Source organism: Drosophila grimshawi, unplaced genomic scaffold (assembly GCF_018153295.1).
Source record: "Drosophila grimshawi isolate 15287-2541.00 unplaced genomic scaffold, ASM1815329v1 contig_848, whole genome shotgun sequence".
Taxonomy (NCBI): domain Eukaryota; kingdom Metazoa; phylum Arthropoda; class Insecta; order Diptera; family Drosophilidae; genus Drosophila; species Drosophila grimshawi.
Genome location: NW_025063692.1, coordinates 3,537,442 through 3,555,929, shown reverse-complemented (window position 1 = coordinate 3,555,929; position 18,488 = coordinate 3,537,442). Strand labels below are relative to the sequence as shown.

Sequence of the window (18,488 nt, the reverse complement as noted above, 5' to 3'; positions counted from 1 at the left end):
ACGTAGGGCTATTCTAATAAGTATGTTATATGTTTGCATGTCTGCTGCTTCGTCTGCATCTTCTCCTCGTTTCTGCTTCCATAGCTTTCGCTACTACTTCTTCTTTTTTTTGTTCTGCGACTTAGTCGCCCTTATTTCTTCTTCATCTTTCTCCTTCGACGCACTCATGCACATATGCACGCACAGGCCTAGACTCTCTTCATCTTCTTCATCATCTTCTGTTTCATCTTTCGCTACTACTTCTTGCTTGACGCACTCGCTACATATGCATAGGCTTATTGCACACGTCCGCAATTGTCCGCATGCATGTGTGTATGTGTTTGTGTGTGTGTGTGTATGGTGAGTCTGCTGCTAATAGCTATGGCTCATATTGCATTGTGTTCTGACTTTGATTTTGATTTTGCTTTTGTTTGTGTGTTTACTTTTCTCTTTTGCTTTGTGTTTGTGTTTGTCGTATTTCACTTTTTTGCTTTGTTTTGTTTTCGGTATAATTACAAGCTAACTGTAAAGTTGTGTTCCAGGCTCGAGTCGGGCTTCAGCTTAAGCTACGAAATAATTGTAAGCATTATTCTACTTAGCATTTAGATGCACATCGAACAACGCAATTACTCAAAATGGTTACAAAAAATGGTTGCGAATTGGTTGGCGACGTTTTGATTTCCTCGATTTCCTTGATTTCTTGTGTATAAATTAGTTTACTAGTTTAAAATTATATACATACATACATATAAGTATTAATTAATAATACGTTTAACTAGCAAACGTCGCCGCATTTTATTTATCCTTTTTGTTTTTGTTTATGTTTTCAGTTTTTATTTTTGAATTTATTTTTTTTGTTTTAGTGCAAGTTCACATAAATATTCAGTCGTGATTCAAAATGTTTTTTGTTTTTCTTTATTTGTTTTTGCTTTAGCAATAGGCAATAATGCTAGTTAAATAAAGCTCAAGGTTGTTATGCAAACGGGGCACTCAACACACACACGCTCACACGCTCCATCTTTCTTAGTATGTGTTTATCTATCGTACACAAATGCATGTGTATGTGTGTGTGTGTGTGTGTGTGTGCATGTAAATGCAGCTTAAACAGAGCTTAAACATAAATGATGAACACACCAATCAGCGTCGTCGCCGCAACAATCAATAGACAAAATGCCAAAGCTCTCTCTGTCTCTCTCCCCCCTCACTCTGTCTCTCTCCCCCCTCTCTCTCTGTCTCTCTAATTGTGTGTCAGCGCAGGCAGCTAACATAATAACAATGGCCAGCTTCTATTATTACAATTACTATTATTATTATTGTTAGTATTATCATAATAGCAGGAGCATAGCACACACATATATATATACATATATATTTCAATATCCAGATAGTCAATTTACAGTCGAAAAATAAATATTGATTAAAACAATTGATTATCAATGAGGAGCGAGCCTGTTGCGAATTTCCTGTTATTCATTGAGTGCAACAATTTGGAAAAACACTTAAAAGCAAACGATTCTCAGTGTGTTTTGTGTTGCTGCTGCTTCCATGTCTAATATATAATTATTTTTATTGTGTTTGTGTTTTCGTCTTTCGTTATTTCTTTTCCTTTTTTACACATATGTATATATATTTATATATATATATACTATAAGTGTGTGCGTTTAGAAATCGCTACAATAAATGAGCGTCCCTTTTTTGTATTTTTTATCAGTGTCTTCATCGTTCGTCGTTACTCAACACTATTGCTGTGTTTGTTGTAAGCGCAATAAAACCGCTAAACATCTAAAAGTACATTTAACGTTTGTTTTTATCCTTAAGTTCTTATAAACGTTGTTGTTGGTGTTTCTTCTTCTACTACTTCCTTTTTCTGGTATATGCTATCTTCTAATCTGTTCTATTTCATAATTCGCTTCCAATCTGTGTGCGTTGAAAAGTGTTTGGCTATCTTCTTCCTCTTATTGTTGTTATTCTTCTTCTTCTCCTTCTCCTCCTGTTACTGCTCAGCATCTTGTACCATAATCACACACATATGCATTTCATTCAACTGATTTTGGTGCATGACACACACACAGATAAATATATCTATCGGCTAAGAATGTTTTGGCGGTGCTTTTGGTGTTCTGCTTTATACTGTACAGAAGAAGGAATCCAACACACCCCCGCCCCTCCCCACCCATCCCCTATCTGCCCACTTCCCTATTTTTTTGCGCTAATGTACACTTCAAATGCAAAAAGGGAAGCGCAATAATAAATAGGGACATCTGGTGTTGAGTGTGGTGGGCTTGAAGAGCGCCCTCTATCGATCGATAGGTCGGTTTGTTCTTTTCCGTTGTGTTTGTATTTGCGAGAAGCCTTGAGAATATCAACACAACACACACACTTATCACAAATTAAAAAGAATATAAAGAAAAAAATGTATTTTGCACTTAAAAATTGATTTAATAATTAAAGTATATGTCTACCCCCTTTCAAAATAATGCAACAAAAAATTAAAGAAAAGAAAAAGTTTTCAATTGCATTGTGAAAAACTTACGTAAGGGTTAATGCTTGCTGGCTACCAAATTGATGTGATTAACATATACGTGTATATTGACAGACTGAGAGACTGACTGATTGAGCGCTTGCCTCAATTCCAATTGACAGCAGCAGAACCTTTGGAAAAAGGATCTCAAATATTGTTGTTCTTGTTGTTGTTGTTGTTGATTTACTTGTTATGCATGTTGTGCTTGATTGTTGTGTTAATTGTTGTTGATGTTGTTGTTTTCTTTGAACTTGGTGTTTGATGATGGGAATTACTTTTTTGGTTGGGGGTGTTTGGTTCACGCGCTCTAAGTGAAAGCATTTTAAATTCCAAGACTGCAATTAGACAGAAAGAAACAGAAAGTGAGACAGAGACAGACAGAGAGAGAGAGAGAGAGGCAGAGCGAGGAAGTGAGAGTGAATGAGTGAGAGCGAGTGAGCAAAGCAAAAGAGAAAAGCAGAGGCTAACTACAACATACACACACACACAAATATATATATATATCTAACAACTATGTATGCGTGTATGTGTGTGTACGAGGATAAACGTAGCTACAATGATACAAGCATAACAGTTACAAATATGTATGTATGTATGCGTGTGTGTGTATGTAAGACACACATGCATAAATGCTGTTATGCATATAAATGCTGCTTTAGCGGTTTGCTTGGTTAACAGTCATATGTTATATATTTATATATATATATATATATATATATTTATCGATTCTCTTCACATATTAGCTTATTAAAGTTTTTGCGTCTATGAAATGTGCTACAATTAAACAGTGTGTCATTTAAACACTTAAACACCTAGGCATGCATAATGTGTAAAAGAGAGCATAAGCAGTTAACCGTTAACATTTTTGAATCGCTTACAACTACTCATATTGAATAATGGACTAATTGACAAAAGTTGTTGTTTTTGTTGTTGTTGTTGTTATTGCTGTTGTTATTATTGCTGTTGCTGTCCTTGTCTTGCATGTTACGTGTACCTCTGCCTACAGTTTTTTTTGACTTTGCATTGTTTATGTTGATTTTATGGCCATTTTGTTGATTTTGTGCTTTCGGTGGGGACATTGATGCTGGCAGCCACACACTCAAATTGGCAACATTTATTTTCTTTGTGTCAATTTGAAATGCGTTGAGCGGAAATAGATAGCAAAAATAGCCGACTTATCAGCTTATCAGCTATTAATGACTTTGTAATTAGGGGCAACAATGTCACATGCCAAATGGCCTGATTTGCTGCGCAAATGACTGCCCTCCCCTCTCCCGCCCCCGTGGCCGCACCACACATCACAAGTGCACAATTAAATAAGTCACACACACATACGCCAATAATTACATATGTATTAGTTGACATTAGTCGACTGGGATACGACTGGGAAAGTGTGTGTTTGTGTGTGAGTGTGGGAGAGAGAGACAGGCTGACAAATAGATGGAAAGAATGTTGGTGTGTGAGAGAGACAGAGAGAGATAGAGGACTCGCATTGCTGATGCTCTTATTTTTGTGCTTACATTCGTGATCCTTTCTGCTGCAACACCTTGGCGCGATCGTTGAGCTCCAGTTCGCGTCCAACTGTCGAGCCGCACTCCTTGGAGACGACGCAGAGGAACTCGTTGTTTTCGAACGGACCGTAATTCGAGTATTGCATGCCGACGCTAATCAGCTGCTCGAAACGCCAGCCATCCGACAGTGTTGAGATCATCTGCAAAATAGGCAAAGCAAGTCAGCATCATCATAGCAAGCAGACAATTGTCATGCGTTTGCGGCACATGGACATTACCTGGGTGAGTTCCTGTTCGCGACACTGCAGCACGCGATAAACGCGCTTCTTATCCGCATGAGGTCGCTTTTGTTTCAGAATGGAAAAAGAATGTATCAGATTAGTGGTAGAATCAATTGGAGTGGCAGTCCTTTTACCTGATCTCTGTGGCTGATGCACTCCTTAACCAAGGCGATCAACTGCGTCACATTGTAGAACTCGGCCTCTTCCAGCACCCCCTCCTCCGAGACGCCGTCCAGGACGAGTTTGCCATGCCGCAAATAGTTCAGCACCGGCGCAAAATACTTTGGATCTCGATCAATTAGATATGCACCCGTCTCATCCTGAAATAATAAAATAAATTATTGAATAATTGTATGCCACCACTAGCAAAATCCAATTAGTCATAACAATTCTTATGCTTATTGGAAATATGTCAATTTTGTGGCCGACAGGCAAACAACCGATTGCTTGACAGACAATCTCTTCTTGATTTGATGGTTCATGCATTACAAATGTGCATTACACACATATATATATATATGTATATATATATAGTTGGGCCACTTGTGTGCCAGCCAGCTTTCGGTCTCTTTCTCCTGCATGCAGTAAATGTCATTTCCCATTGTGTTCTTTGTGCATGTGTACATGTGTGTGTTTTTTTTTGGCATTTGTCGTGGCTTCGCTTTTTTTTTATTCGGGTATTCTTTCGGTTTTTAAACAATTTAAATATCAAAAAACAATAAAGCTAGCCATACTTTTGGCTCTTCCCACCCGGGGGAGGGGGTGCCTGCCATTCATCTAGGTAAATGAATGCTCATATATATACATACATATACACTTGTGTGGGGTGCCTTAATTGGCGTGTTCTGAGCTTCAGGCGTAGGAGGGGGTAGGAGGGGGGGATGTTGTTCAATTTGGCTTGCATCAAAAAATTTAATCAATAACAAAAACGAGCGCGCACAGCTAGAAAAACAATCAAACAGTTTGTAAATAAAACCAAGAAGAAGAAGCATGGAAACTTTAGATTGAAACTATTTTATGCGCGAACGTTGGAGCTGAAGCAAAAACTGAACAAGGCATCGGCAAAGTTAACGGTAAGTGTAGCGGTATTTGGGCATTTCGTATTTGGTTCGTTGTTTTGTTTATAAAATCGTGCAAAATGGAACATAACAAGTATAATAATAACCGCATACGTGTGTGTATGTTTGATCACCTATTTATGATGGAAAAAATGCTAAACGATATATTTATTTATTGGTATTTGTTATGAATTCTGTTTTGCAGATGTTATAATAATTTGCGTATTGAAATTATTTGCATTTGCAGTGTGTTCTGGTTTCCAGTGACCAAAAAACTCACACACAAACATTGACACATATTCAGTTGAAGTGTATGTGTGCATTTGTGTAGAGATTCCAAACTAGTGCAACGTAGCCTGTGCAGCCCACTGCGATGCCAACGCCGACGTCAAAGCTATATATGCACTTTGCTGGGGGTGGAGTAGAAGGGAGGGGGGAGCACCGACTGCGACGGCGACTGCTGCTTCAGCTACTTGTTTGCAGAATGACCTGCATTGCTAGTGCTTACTCGCGCGTGTGTGTGTGCGTGTATATGCCTTACGAATTTTTGGTATTGGGTGTTTATGACTATAATTATAGCTGCCAGCTACAAAAGCGCAGTGGCCGCTATAAATACAACTGATTTACAGATTTACTGATGTACGGATGTACGTGATGTATGTATGTATATATATATATATATGGTAAAGCTCACCCGATCTGATATCAAATCACAGTCCTCTTGTATAAGACGCGAAAGAAACGAATTGGGGTCACGGGAAAGCGTCGTTTTGGTGGTTAAAAAGTAGGTGCCACCCACATTCAGCTTGACCCATTGGTCTGTGCCCTGTTTCTTTAGCACATTGGGGCTCTTGCGTGAGTTTATAAACACTGTGCTCATATTTGTTGTTGTTGGTTTTGTAGTTTGTTGATGTAACAGTTGCTGTTACTGCTGTTGTTACAGTTGCTGTTACCGCTGCTGCTGCTATTTATGATGATGATGCTGGGGACGCTTCTGCTGCTGCTGTTGTTGTTGTTGCTGCTGCTGTTCCTGTTATTCGTTTGCAGTCAAGTATCGTTTTGGGGGGTGAGGGAATGAGAATGCTGCTCTGTTATTATTGCTGTAATGTTTTGAGTTTTTTGTCACAGATGCATTTGCTCTTCGTATTATCCTTATATGCCAGTTAGCATTCATATGCATATATATATTTGTGTGTATATATATATATGTATATATATATATGTATGTATATATATATATATATAGATATAGTTATATATACACGTGGTTGCAATTTGTTGGTTGCGCCTTGCTTATTGTCTGTTCTTCGTCACCTTGCTTGAAGTTTCTTTCCCCTGCGTTGAGCAGCGTTGCCTTGAAATAATCTTTTCAATGTGTTTGTTTGTCCAGTCTCAGCTCATGCTTTTGTTTTCGCTTCTGCTGCTGATGTTGTTGCGTTCTCTACACTATTCTACTGTTTTGGGCTATGCTGCGCGAGTCTTCGTCGAATTCAAGCGCGTCTCAGTTTGTGCAATTCATTTATGTCACCGTTCCATTTGCAATTGATGGCGAATTATTTTTCATTGAACGTGCATTAAAAAACAAAACACTGCCAATTACCGATTGATTGTGGTGGCTCGTCGATTACCAATTCGATGTGCCTGCGACTCTGTAACGCGTCGAGTGTGACCATATCACGTGTCGCTAGTAGCGATAGTTTTGTGTGCAACTCTCACTCTCAGCTGTGCGTTAGCACAGAATGTGCAATTTTACAGCACTGTGTGAGTGTGCCTCACTTTGCACGCCACGAACAAAAGCTGCCTGCTGTAAAACGAACCCCTATTTTAAATTTGAATTTCAACTGCAACTGTTGTGGGAAAACGCTAAAAATAAAAATGTATAATATAAATACAGTCGTGCCTCGCTAACTTGCACCTGAAAATTGACTAAAATAAATAAATTTAAAAGCGCAATGCACTCACTAGCATTATTATTATTATTATTATTTGTATTGCACATAGCGTGTCTCCACTCTACTCGAAAACAGGTGCCAACACCGAGGCCGTTTGCGCCCACGTGCAAAAAAAAGAAGAAAAAGCGAAATTGTATCAAAAGCCGCACATTCGCATTCAGTCAACGAGCAGCTCTTTGACGCCGCAGACCTCAACGAAATTGGTAAGACGGCGACAACAAATTGGTAAGATCACGATGACGATGCCGCCCTGGAAGCTGTGGACGCTTCTGGCTCTCACACTGGCTCTGACTGTGGGCCTGGCCAACGCTTTGCCCTCGCCCATGCTCTACAAGCGCAATCCAGACGAGAAATACGAGGCCGGTGAGTGACAGACTAAAAACAAAACAATATACACATATATATATATAGATATATATATATATATATAAATAATAAAAATGATTTATTTATTTCTAATTTTCATAATAAGTTCACATTTTGAAGAGTGTTTTTTTCGTTAATTTTTTTAATTTAAAATTATGAACAAAATGATGATTTTTCACACTTTTTTTCTTCAAATTTATTATTATAACTGTATATATATTTTTTGTAATCGAAATATACTCAATACTTAATTTGAAGATTTATTTAAAATTTATTTTATATATATTTTACTGATTTTAAATGAATATTTATTTTGCTCAGCTTTGCCTGCGACTGAATAATATTTCTAAAATATAAAAGTATTTTAGTGTTGTAAAACAATCCCAGATGAGAAACCCAATTTTTGATTCGATTTGAGCAGCATAAAATGAGTCATATTTTTGTGTAAATGCAGATGAGAAGCAGCGCTACTATTATGTTGACCGCAACTGTATATATATATATATATATATATATGTATATATGCTCTGATTGATTTGCAGATCTGGTTGCAGTGTCCTCGACCGTTATTCCGCTGACGGTGCTCGAGGTGAGCTACGGATTGGGCGGCAAGCCCAGCGATGCCTACAAAGCTAACTATTTGCGCAAGTTGCGCAAGCAGCTGCTAGAGCGAGACAGCAACATTAACAGCAGCGACAACGGCGACAACAGCAGCAGCAGCAGCAGCAGCAGCGATGCAGATGTGCTGATCACAGGTAAGCAACTGCAGCAAGATTGGCCAACAAAAGTAGTGCAACTCGCTAACTCGATCAACTTACAGTTAAGTCCAAGCAGCAGCTGCAGACGGCCAAGGTGAAGGCCGTTTAGTCGGTGCAACTGTGGCAACTGTGGCAGCCACCAAACTGCAACGCAAAGAAACGCTATTTTTCAAAGTGGGCGTGGGCGTCGATGAGATCAGTCCAACAACAACAACAACAACAGCCAATTGTCTAGTTAATAAAAACTCGACTCGAATAAATAATAAATCTAGCAATTTGAGTGGTTTTTGCCTTATTGGGCAACATGACCAAAAATTAACGCTAGATGACGTCACAGCTTAACATCTGCAATAGATAAATGTGTGTGTGTGTGTGTGTATTTAAGGTGGGCCTACGCACACTGGCAACACTGGCGAATATTCGCCTCAAGTGCTGCCAGATAGGTGTAAACAACTGCCAGATGCTCTGCCAGAGACAATTCGCTCGTTGTGCGTCTGGCAACATTTGAGCCAGATAATTAAATAAATATCGTCTGCATTAGGCATGTATTTGTGTGCTATTTATTATAAATAGAATTGTTACAAGTATATGAGTGAAATATGAGTATTGCATTTACAACATAATGTTCGACTTTATAAAGGAAAGACTTATTTCCTCGACGCAACTTTTGCTGCTCGGCATCTTTGACGACTTCAGGACTCTCTCGTTGGGCTGTTCTTCCACGACTGATGCTAATGCTGCTGTTAGATCTGTTAACCAGAGTTGCCACCCAATAACACTGTAATTCCACTGTACTTACTCGTTCAGTGCATATGAAAAGGCTGTATACAAGAGAGAAAGTTGCAAGGACCAGGATAAGGTGGACGTGGACGATGAATTCTTCGTTGCAGTAGAAAAGTAGAAGAGGATCAGGATGAATAATTTATCCAACAATTACATTTTTAATATCTTTTAAATATGCTCCAATAACATCGATACATCATTAACAAATTCTTCCTCTTCATCGAAGTCGTCTTCCATTGGCTCTACCCCACCATTGGCCTCTTCCATGGCCACGTCCACATACCCGACCACTTTCACGCCGTACACCTTCAGCAAATTCCGAGATTTGCTAACCTTTTGATTAATGCGCCAAATTTGTTTGATCGCTTTTGAAGATGAATCCACCTTCTTTAGTAGATACAATGTCCGATCGATGAATATTACTTCTGTTTTCATTGTGAAGGCGATTTAAATATTTGAGTTTCTTGGTATATTGTTCATATATTCTGACGCTAAACACCAAATAGGCTCTACAACAAAGTTACTTTCAAGTGTTGCTGAGGCAAAATAATAAAAATCTTAAAAACCCCCAACTAGCAAAGAACAGGGCTACACCCAGCCAAGAAATACCTTTCAAGTCTGCCTTTAAAATGATGGCAGATAGCTTCCTAGTAATCTTCCCTCCAAGTTTGGTAACTGTAGCTTATCCCTTATCCGATTTTTGAAGACTGCCACTGGCAATATGCCCTTCAAATTTGCTGACTGGCCTTCAAAGTGTGTGTGATAAATGGTTTTATCGATTTACACTAACAGGTGTATCGGTTTGGGTAAGCGGAGTGGGCGTGGCCAACCAATTTTCCATCGATCTCTTAGGGAAGTTACCAGTAAACAGTAACTGTCAAAAGTTGCTGATTCTCGCTTACAAGTTACCTAAATTAATTAAATATTTATTATATATATAGATATATGTATATATGTAGATAGATATACATATATATATATATAGATATAGATGTTGAATGAATAAGAACACTTTGTTTTTGAAGGATTTGATGTTTGCCATCGAGTCGAATCGAAACGAATTGAATCGAATCGAATCGCATCAAATCGAATCAAAATGTTATATAATGCAATTTAAGAGAGCAAAGCAGAGCAGAGCAGCGAGTGGGCTGTAGAGGGAGGGGCCGTGGGGGAATGGGAAGTGGGGAGTGGGGAATGGCAGGCAGCATAAGAAGAACAATATTAGCAGCTCCGGAAAACACTTGTTCAATGTTGACTCAACGTCGATTGTCCTGCGTCCTGTCGTATCCTGTGTGCTGTGTTCTGTGTCCTCAGTTCTCTTTTGTTGGCGTGAGGAACAGCTTGAATAGTGAGGGGGTGTGGGGATGGCATTTTGACGTGCTCTGACAGAATTATGATTAAATCAAACGAAAAATGACGGCAAAATACAAGAAAAGACAAGCAACAGCAACAATAACAATAACAATAACAATAACAAGCAGCCACAAGAAAAATGGCTGAGCAAAGTGAGATGGATGTTAACTGATGGACACAAGCAAGACGGACTCTCGCCCATATATCCTAGTTCACTCTATATACGAATCCCTCTCTCTCTCTCTGTGTGTGTGTGTGTGTGTGTGTGTGTTGGTGTGTGTGTGTTGGTGTGTGTGAGTGTTTGTAGAGGAAATGACAAATAGCTCTCATAAAAAATGAACAAAACGAGCAAAACATGGTGTCCGATTTTTTATTATGTTGTGGTTGTTGTTGTTGTTGTTGTTGTTGCTGAGCACGTGTGCTAAACACACACACAAGTAGAGAGAGAGAGAGAGAGAGAGAGAGAGAGAAAGAGAGAGAGAGAGGAAACGGAAGATATAGAGATAAACAGCCAGTTATCATTAATTGTTGTTGTTGAAAGTGACTGATGTCTGTAAATCCAAGAAATGCACTGAAAACATCCCCCCACACTCACACACACACACACGCACACACACACACACACACACACACACATACAGAATACAATCCAATTGAATTGAAAAAGATAGAAAAGAATAAAAACAAAAAACAAAAAACCACAACAAAAACAAGTAAGTATTCTTACTGTAGTGGAGTGAGCACGACTACGATATACCCTGCACACAACTGTTAAATATATTCTAGTTTTATTGCCCAATTTCCCTTCCGCATTTGATATAGTGAAAATGCTCGCGTCTGCTGCTAATAATGAGTTCAATATGAGAATATGTTTTGGACTCGAACTTGGAGGTTTCGTATGGGATCTTGATCAATCATCTTCATCAATCATATGTCAATCTACATTATATAATAACGGGAAGTATCTGCTTTCAAAATTGTCATCATCAAATGAAATAAACTTGATCTGCTCGGGGAATACGTGAAACTATAGTCCAAATTTGAGGTCTACAGTCGCTAAACGGACAAATGGACAAGGCTTTCTCGACTCTGCTGAACGAGCACATATATGTATATAGACTTTATGGGGTCGACAATGCTTCGCTCTGCGTTCTACACACAAATCTTGTTAACCGTTGTTGGCCATTTGAATGGGTTCAGTGCCTGCCAGCAGTATCCAAATGATCCAAGGATCCAGAAGGACCAGGTACTATTGCCATGCTTCTGTCGAGTTTCTTTGGCGTTGCCAGCTGCAGTGGCAAGCATAGAATAATAATAGAAAAGTGTCGCTAATTAAACAACGATATCAAATTCAAATTCAGACTCGAATTTCAATTTCAATTTCCAATTCAATTTCAATCCGAAGAACCACGCACAACTACCAAGTGCAAATTGTGTGTGTGTGTGTGTGTGTGTCTGTATGTGTGTCTGTGTGTGTGTGTGTGAGAGTGTGTGTATGTGTGTCCACTCTAACTTAAGCAAACACTGCAATTGAGTTGGAGTGGCAAATGCGCTCCTCGCATGGCGGTAAGCCAAAAAGCCGCCAAGTGCGTGCTGGGCAAACATTAGTCTGGCAGGAACAGGAACAGGAACAGGTACAAGGACACAGGCAGACATTTGAACAGAGTAAGCCTCGTCAGCAAGCTAGTAAGTTACACACACACCAACACACCAACACACCTACACACACACACACACACAGACTCGCTGCTGCTGCTGCTGCCCACCTGTCCATCGACGCTTTCAGGTGTCAGCTGTGTTCCCCGTTCCCCGTTGCCTGCTTCACAGTCACTTGTTTGTTATCACACCCTTGCAGAGAAAGATAGAGAGAGACAGAGAGAGAGAGAGAGAGGGACAGAGAGAGAGAGAGAGAGTATTATAAATTTGTCGTTAAGCAGGCGTCTCTGGCCTCATCAGGTTTATACGTGGTCTGTGTGAGAAAGGGATGGCATTATGATCGAAGCGAGCCTATATTCCGTTATCTTCGATTACATGTACACACACACACACACACCCGCACACACACATGCTTGAATATGATCTCTATTTATTTTTATACTCTCGCAATTGAAGAGCTAAATTGTCGAAACTTGGAAGGGTTTTCTTCTGGTTACTAGCAACCTCTTCCAACATTTCCTTTTTCCGCCACGCCCACTACAAAGCCAAAGCGCACAATTTGAAAGGCAGACTTGGACTGAGTAGATTACCAAAAAAAATCTCCTTCAAAGATTTGCATTTGTTGGCTAGAGACGCACCCTGTTGCCTGCTACCTGTTGTCAGCTGGTATTAATTGTGGTATCAGAGTATTTCGCAGTCGGCTATGCTCGACGGGGAACGTTCTCTCCTGTTTGCGTTGCCTTAGGCTGTCAGTATCTATGCCAACTATGCCATCAGAAATGAGAACAGTTCCACGCATGCTTACATTTGAATGAGAAGTAAAACTTGAACTAAATTTTGAATAGCTGGACTCAGGGTATCTCATAGTCGATTACAGCCTTCTCAACTGTTCTCTGTGTCTACTCTTGATATCTGTGTATATATATATATGTGTGTGTTGCTGTTGCTGTTGAAATCGGTGTCCTGTCAATATACTTGTCATACACAAGCTACCTTCCTGGTGCTCTATTGTCGCTTCCCACACGTGGCTGGGACTGTGAAGTCATATGCCATATATATATATATGTATATATATATAAATGTTTACATATGTATACATATCTGTGAGAAGCTGGCGCCTGAAGGCATGCAGCAATTCAGGTTATTTTCTTTCTCGGAAAAGTGTCGCAACAATTGATGTTGTGGAGTGAAAAGTCAAAGCTGCTGCTGATTAAATTGCGACATGAAACTAGCTATTTGCAGCGAGTACAAACACGATTTGCATCTTTCGTGGCAGGCACGTATTTAATTTAAATACGACTACCTATCCTGCCCCGGCCCAAAGGCATTGCGTGTGTGAACCGTCGTGAGGCATACAACAAGCCAGCCAACAGCCACACAACAAGACAGCAGACACCAGTCAGCCTAGTGTGACTAACACGTAAATGAGATTGCTCTGATTGCTCTGTTTTGGCCATATTTTCGGATGGGGAGGGAGGGGGCTGGCTACAGTTCATCGCACCTAATCGGCTGCAGACGTGTTTGGACTTTTATCTTTCAAGTTTGCTTACTCCTCTCCACCTGCCTCAGTTGGGCAAATCCCTTTAGACCCTTTTGCCATCAGATGTGCAAAGGAAAACAAATATTATGTAATCATTAACAGATTACAATCAAAAATCCTAACGAGCTTAATATTCCTGTTTTAGCTACACCTTTTATTTTATTTTTATGAAAATGTATGATTTATTAAATAGCTTAATATGTGTATAGCTCTTGAAATAAGTGAAACTTAATGCCTTATTTCAGTTATTTATTATTTGTATTTATTCACATTGTAACTACAAACCAAGATTAAAGTTATAACTATTATCTAATCTTATTAAGCATCTACTTAAATCAAGCATATCGATTCTTATTGTTATCTAACTATCTATTTATCCATTTATTTATACATATATATATATATATATATACATATATTTCTATTTTCAAATCAATGTGATTGATAAGTGAGGATAATAGCTACACAAATTGGAACTTGCACAGCTTCACTTGGAGCAATTTATTTATATAATTTTTGGGCCCGCGGTTATCTTCCAGTCGAGCACTCTCGACTACAACATTCCGAACTAGCTTTTCTTATTGCTAACGCTTTTGCTTTTGCTTTTGCTATTGCCTTTGCTTTCGCTGTCAGCGCCTGCAGCTGTAAAATGTGTTTGATCTGCGCATTATGCGTTTGCACGCTTCTCGCTTTTAGCCCAGCTAACACCCATCCAGCCATGTGTGTGTGTGTGTGTGTGTGCTCCTACAAGACACAAAACGTGCAGATGCCATTGCAAAAGGGGGGCAGGAGAAGTGGTTCCGTTACTTCAGCCGTTGGCTGTAAAAGCCAAACGAATTAATGGATTTTTCCCATTCGATTCTGGACTGACTCTCTCTTTCTCTTTCTCTCTTTCTCTGTGTGTGTTATGATTTACGTCAAAATCCATATATATATATATATATATATATATATATAGAGTATATGTAGATTCCCTTTAATCGAATCTGAACTCAGTCGAATAACGTTTGCTGCGTGTGAAGCGATTTTTATGTTTATTTTATCAAATGCCATTTGCTGCAGATGCACTCAAAGTGATTCAAAGTATGCTTATCGGTGCTTAAACGGGATATACCTGCTATATGTATGTATATAGATAGATGTATGAATGTATACATGTGTCTACATAGCCCGGAATTAGTTGTACTTTGAACCCATTACAAATGGGTCTGAAAGGGTATGCTGAAGTTGTGCGTGAGTTTGTCACAGGCAGAAGGAGACATTCTTCGATCCCATAATGTGTATATATTTAGGATAAGCAATGACTTCAAATTTGGAAAATATATAAGTTCCGTTTTATCGATACAAATCGATTTTCGATTGCAATAAAAAAAGGTTGTGCAAGCAATCAGTTTATCAATTTATGATTGTTACAGGTTAACGACTAGTCGAGCTCTCTCTCTCTCTCTTCGTTCCTCTCTCTCGCTCTCTCTCTCTCTCTCTCTCTCTGTCGAGTGAATGCGGTAATTGCAGTTTAGGCACATAATTGCATTAATCGGAAATTGGCGAGGCACCAAATGATCAACCTGCAGATACAATTATGCAAATTGAATGGCAATCAAAATCGTACATTGCCAGCTCGAAACTATTCAAGGAGTGGGCTGTGTGTGGGCTGTGTGTGTCTTAACTTGAGCGACTCAGACTTATTGAGGCACATCCTGTGTAAATTGAGCACAATTCAATGATGTGGAAAATTGCTTTAATCGCGTAGCTCTAAAATGAAAAGTAGAGAAAGAAAAAAACACCGAAAAGGCAGAAAAGCGGTTGCTCTGGCCACGAGCGCAGCCACATTTGCGTCTCTGCTCCTTAAATGGAGCTTGTGGCAACCAACTTGCCACAGTCTACATTAGTGTGTGTGTGTGTGTGCGTTGCGTGTGTCTGTGTGTGTGTGTATGTGTGACGAGCAAATTTATAATATACAAAATACAAGCAAAAGCCAAACACAATAAATGCTGGCTGGTACAACGCCCAAAAAATGTGTTTTAAGCGCTTCCAATTTCATTCCAACTATGAAAACGATGAATGATGACGACGATGGTAATGATGATGATGATGATGACGATGAGGATTGTTCTCCTAGCTCCAACTCTGCCTGTGTGTGTGTGTGTGTGTTTGCTCATGTGTGCGCATATGTGCGTGAGTGCGCTTTGAAGATATGCGCATATTTTTGTTGCCCATGACTATGATATGCCCCTGAGCCTCTATACCAAACCCACCCCCCCCCCCCCCCTACCCCCTGTCAATGCCTCCTACTCCCTTGCATATGTCTTGTTTGCCCCTCTGCCCGATAGGCTTCTTCTTCCCAACTTGCCAACTTGCCAGCCTTCTCTGCTTGCTTGCCTCATTTCTCCTTTCTCCACAACCAAATTGCGCCAAGCACACAAAATGTGCTATGCAAACTCACACAAATCCGCAAAAATCTACACACTCACAATGATTTTTGCTTCTCTTATGCAATATTGGAGTGCAATGATAATTTAGCATAGTGCTTGTTATGAGTGATCTGTTTAAGATGCGCAATGTGTGCTTGATCTTTATTGGGAGAAAAACGATGAATAACTGGAGCAAGTGTATAAACGGAATTTCAATCATTGTTCCCCCCCTCACCCCACCCGCATCCATCAACTCAACAATAACTCTACCAGTTTCTCTCTGTATTTCTCTCTGTCCGCTCACTGACTGACTGACTGACTGACTGACTCTTCTCAATTGTCTCAATTGGTGTTTATTGGTGGGACAGAATCTATCATAGACATGTCTATGTCAGCGGTCTAATGGTTAATCGCTTGTCCCTGCTGTCGCTGCTCGATCAAATTTCGTCAAATGACGCACTTTGGGGCCCACGTTTATACAGGCAATTTATTAATTTACCAACTTGGCAGCCAGAGCCAGAGCCATAGCCATAGCCAGAGCCAGAACCAAAGCCACAGCCGCAAAACGTTTACACGCCGACAACGCATGGAAGCGTTGTCCCAAAACCCAACCCAACCCAACCCAATAAAAATAACCGAATACGAAGTCGAAGTCGAAGTCAATGCTAAAAGTCCAAACAGCCTCGACAATGACGATGACGTTGCCCATGGGCAAAGACAGAGGCAGCAGCATTAGTAGTGATGCTGGTGGTGGCAGTGGTAGTAGTAGTAGTAGCAGTAGCAGTACTTCCAGCCTCTCAAGCAGTTCTCGCGCTCAGCCCTGCCCAGCCCAGCCCAGTTCAGCCCTGCCCTGCGCTGGCGTTGCCAAACCTGGCCTGGCCTGGCCTGGCAAAAAGGATTCAATTAAAAAAGTTTCGCTGGCAAAATGCGCATAATCAAAACAAATCAACACGTGGTTTTTCAGCCTTGTCAGAAGAGCCGAACCGAGTCGAACTGTCGCAGCAAACGAAACTCCCACCACTGACCACGCAAACAGCCCAACAGCCCAACAGCCGAACAGCCGCACAGCCGAACAGCGGAACAGCCGAGTAGATGAGCAGCCGAGTAGATAAACAGCCGAGCAGCCAGCTCTGACCTCAGTGAGGGCAAGTCGCTCCATCAGCTCAGAATGCTGACGCAGCCGATGTTTGTTTATTCGGACCTGCGCAGCAAACGCTCTCTCTCTCTCTCTCAGTCACAGTCTCCCTCTCCTGGCACTCTCGCATTTGCACTCGCGCTAAGCAGACCGGCTGTGCTGCCAGACTGTTGAAAAACTCGTTAGCTTTTTGTTTTTAATCTATTAACTTTTTACTTTTCGTTAATTAACTTTGCGTGTGCTGCCCTTTCTATTGCCTTAATTTAACTCCATTTTCAACAATGTGCCTTGCTTAAGTTTGGTAGAATTTACGTTAGACTCAGATTTAGTGAGTAATTAAATATTGTATATGCAAATTTTTAACATTTGTAATTAAAGTGCAATCAAACTAGCTGGCAACGCCAAATCAATGTGTTGGGCAATGCGACTTTTGAGGCCAGCGCGAGAGAGAGGGAGTGCAAAATGGGTTTTGGGCACGAGCGAGAGAGAGAGACAGAGAGCGTGTGTGTGTGAGTGAGTCTGCGTGAGAGGCTGACGCACGGGCAGTGGCCCCATAATACGTATACGCAATGGCTGAGGGCGTTTTTGCGACGCTTTGGCGCGCAGTAACTGAGAGAGTTGTTTTGGGCAGAAAAGTCTGCGCGCTCCTTTGACATTGACGAACGCAAGGATGCTTTTGCATTCTGGCCCGTCGGCCAGTGGGCCACACACACACACACGCACACACACATACAAGAGAGCATTTGATGGCACACAAAAAATCACAATGCCAGTGCTGAGCACACAAATACAGCAGCATGCAAGCGTGTGTGTGTGTGTGTGTGTGTGTGTGAAGTTTCTGTAAATTTCATAATCAGCATCCATTTTTTTGCTCGTCGCTTGTCTGCTGCTGCTGATGCTGCTGCTGCTGCTGATGCTGATGCTGCTGGTAGTAACGTTTGTGCTTGTGGCCCGGGTTGGCAGTGCCACTTCGTTGCTCGTCGCATACAGTCCGCATCGGCATCGTCGCATCTCGTCAGCGGGCTTAACAAGAGTGGCCAACAAAACGCGCGACGACAACAACGCTAAGCCAGACACAAGACACACAGACTTCAACTCAGACTCAGACGCAGACTTCAACTTAAGCTCAGACTCGGACTAAGACACAAAACACAACTGGAACTAGGACTTGGACTCGGACTGGG

The 18,488-nt window shown here is 40.6% G+C and overlaps 3 protein-coding genes across 3 annotated transcripts in view; 2 read left to right on the top strand and 1 right to left on the bottom strand.

Moving 5' to 3' along the window:
• Positions 1-2,395: 2,395 nt before the first annotated feature.
• LOC6569432 (BTB/POZ domain-containing protein KCTD5) lies at positions 2,396-6,926 on the bottom strand. Its single transcript, XM_001995760.2, has 6 exons — positions 6,665-6,926; positions 6,045-6,450; positions 4,427-4,612; positions 4,290-4,355; positions 4,021-4,211; positions 2,396-2,835 (listed from the first exon to the last, which is right to left on the bottom strand). Exons 2-6 carry the CDS (start codon positions 6,228-6,230, stop codon positions 2,823-2,825), a joined length of 642 nt encoding a protein of 213 aa, XP_001995796.2. The 5' UTR covers positions 6,231-6,450; positions 6,665-6,926; the 3' UTR covers positions 2,396-2,822.
• Positions 6,927-7,409: 483 nt separating this feature from the next.
• Positions 7,410-8,768, top strand: LOC6569431. The gene is made up of 3 exons (XM_001995759.3): positions 7,410-7,665; positions 8,211-8,423; positions 8,489-8,768. The coding sequence occupies exons 1-3, from the start codon at positions 7,539-7,541 to the stop codon at positions 8,533-8,535; spliced, it is 387 nt and encodes a 128-aa protein (XP_001995795.1). The 5' UTR covers positions 7,410-7,538; the 3' UTR covers positions 8,536-8,768.
• The window catches only part of LOC6569429 (glutamate receptor ionotropic, NMDA 2B), a 41,707-nt gene continuing 31,810 nt past the window's right edge, over positions 8,592-18,488 (top strand). Inside the window, exon 1 of the mRNA XM_001995757.2 lies at positions 8,592-8,643. The gene's annotated coding sequence lies outside the window, so the exon portion shown is untranslated. The remainder of the gene's footprint in view (positions 8,644-18,488) is intronic.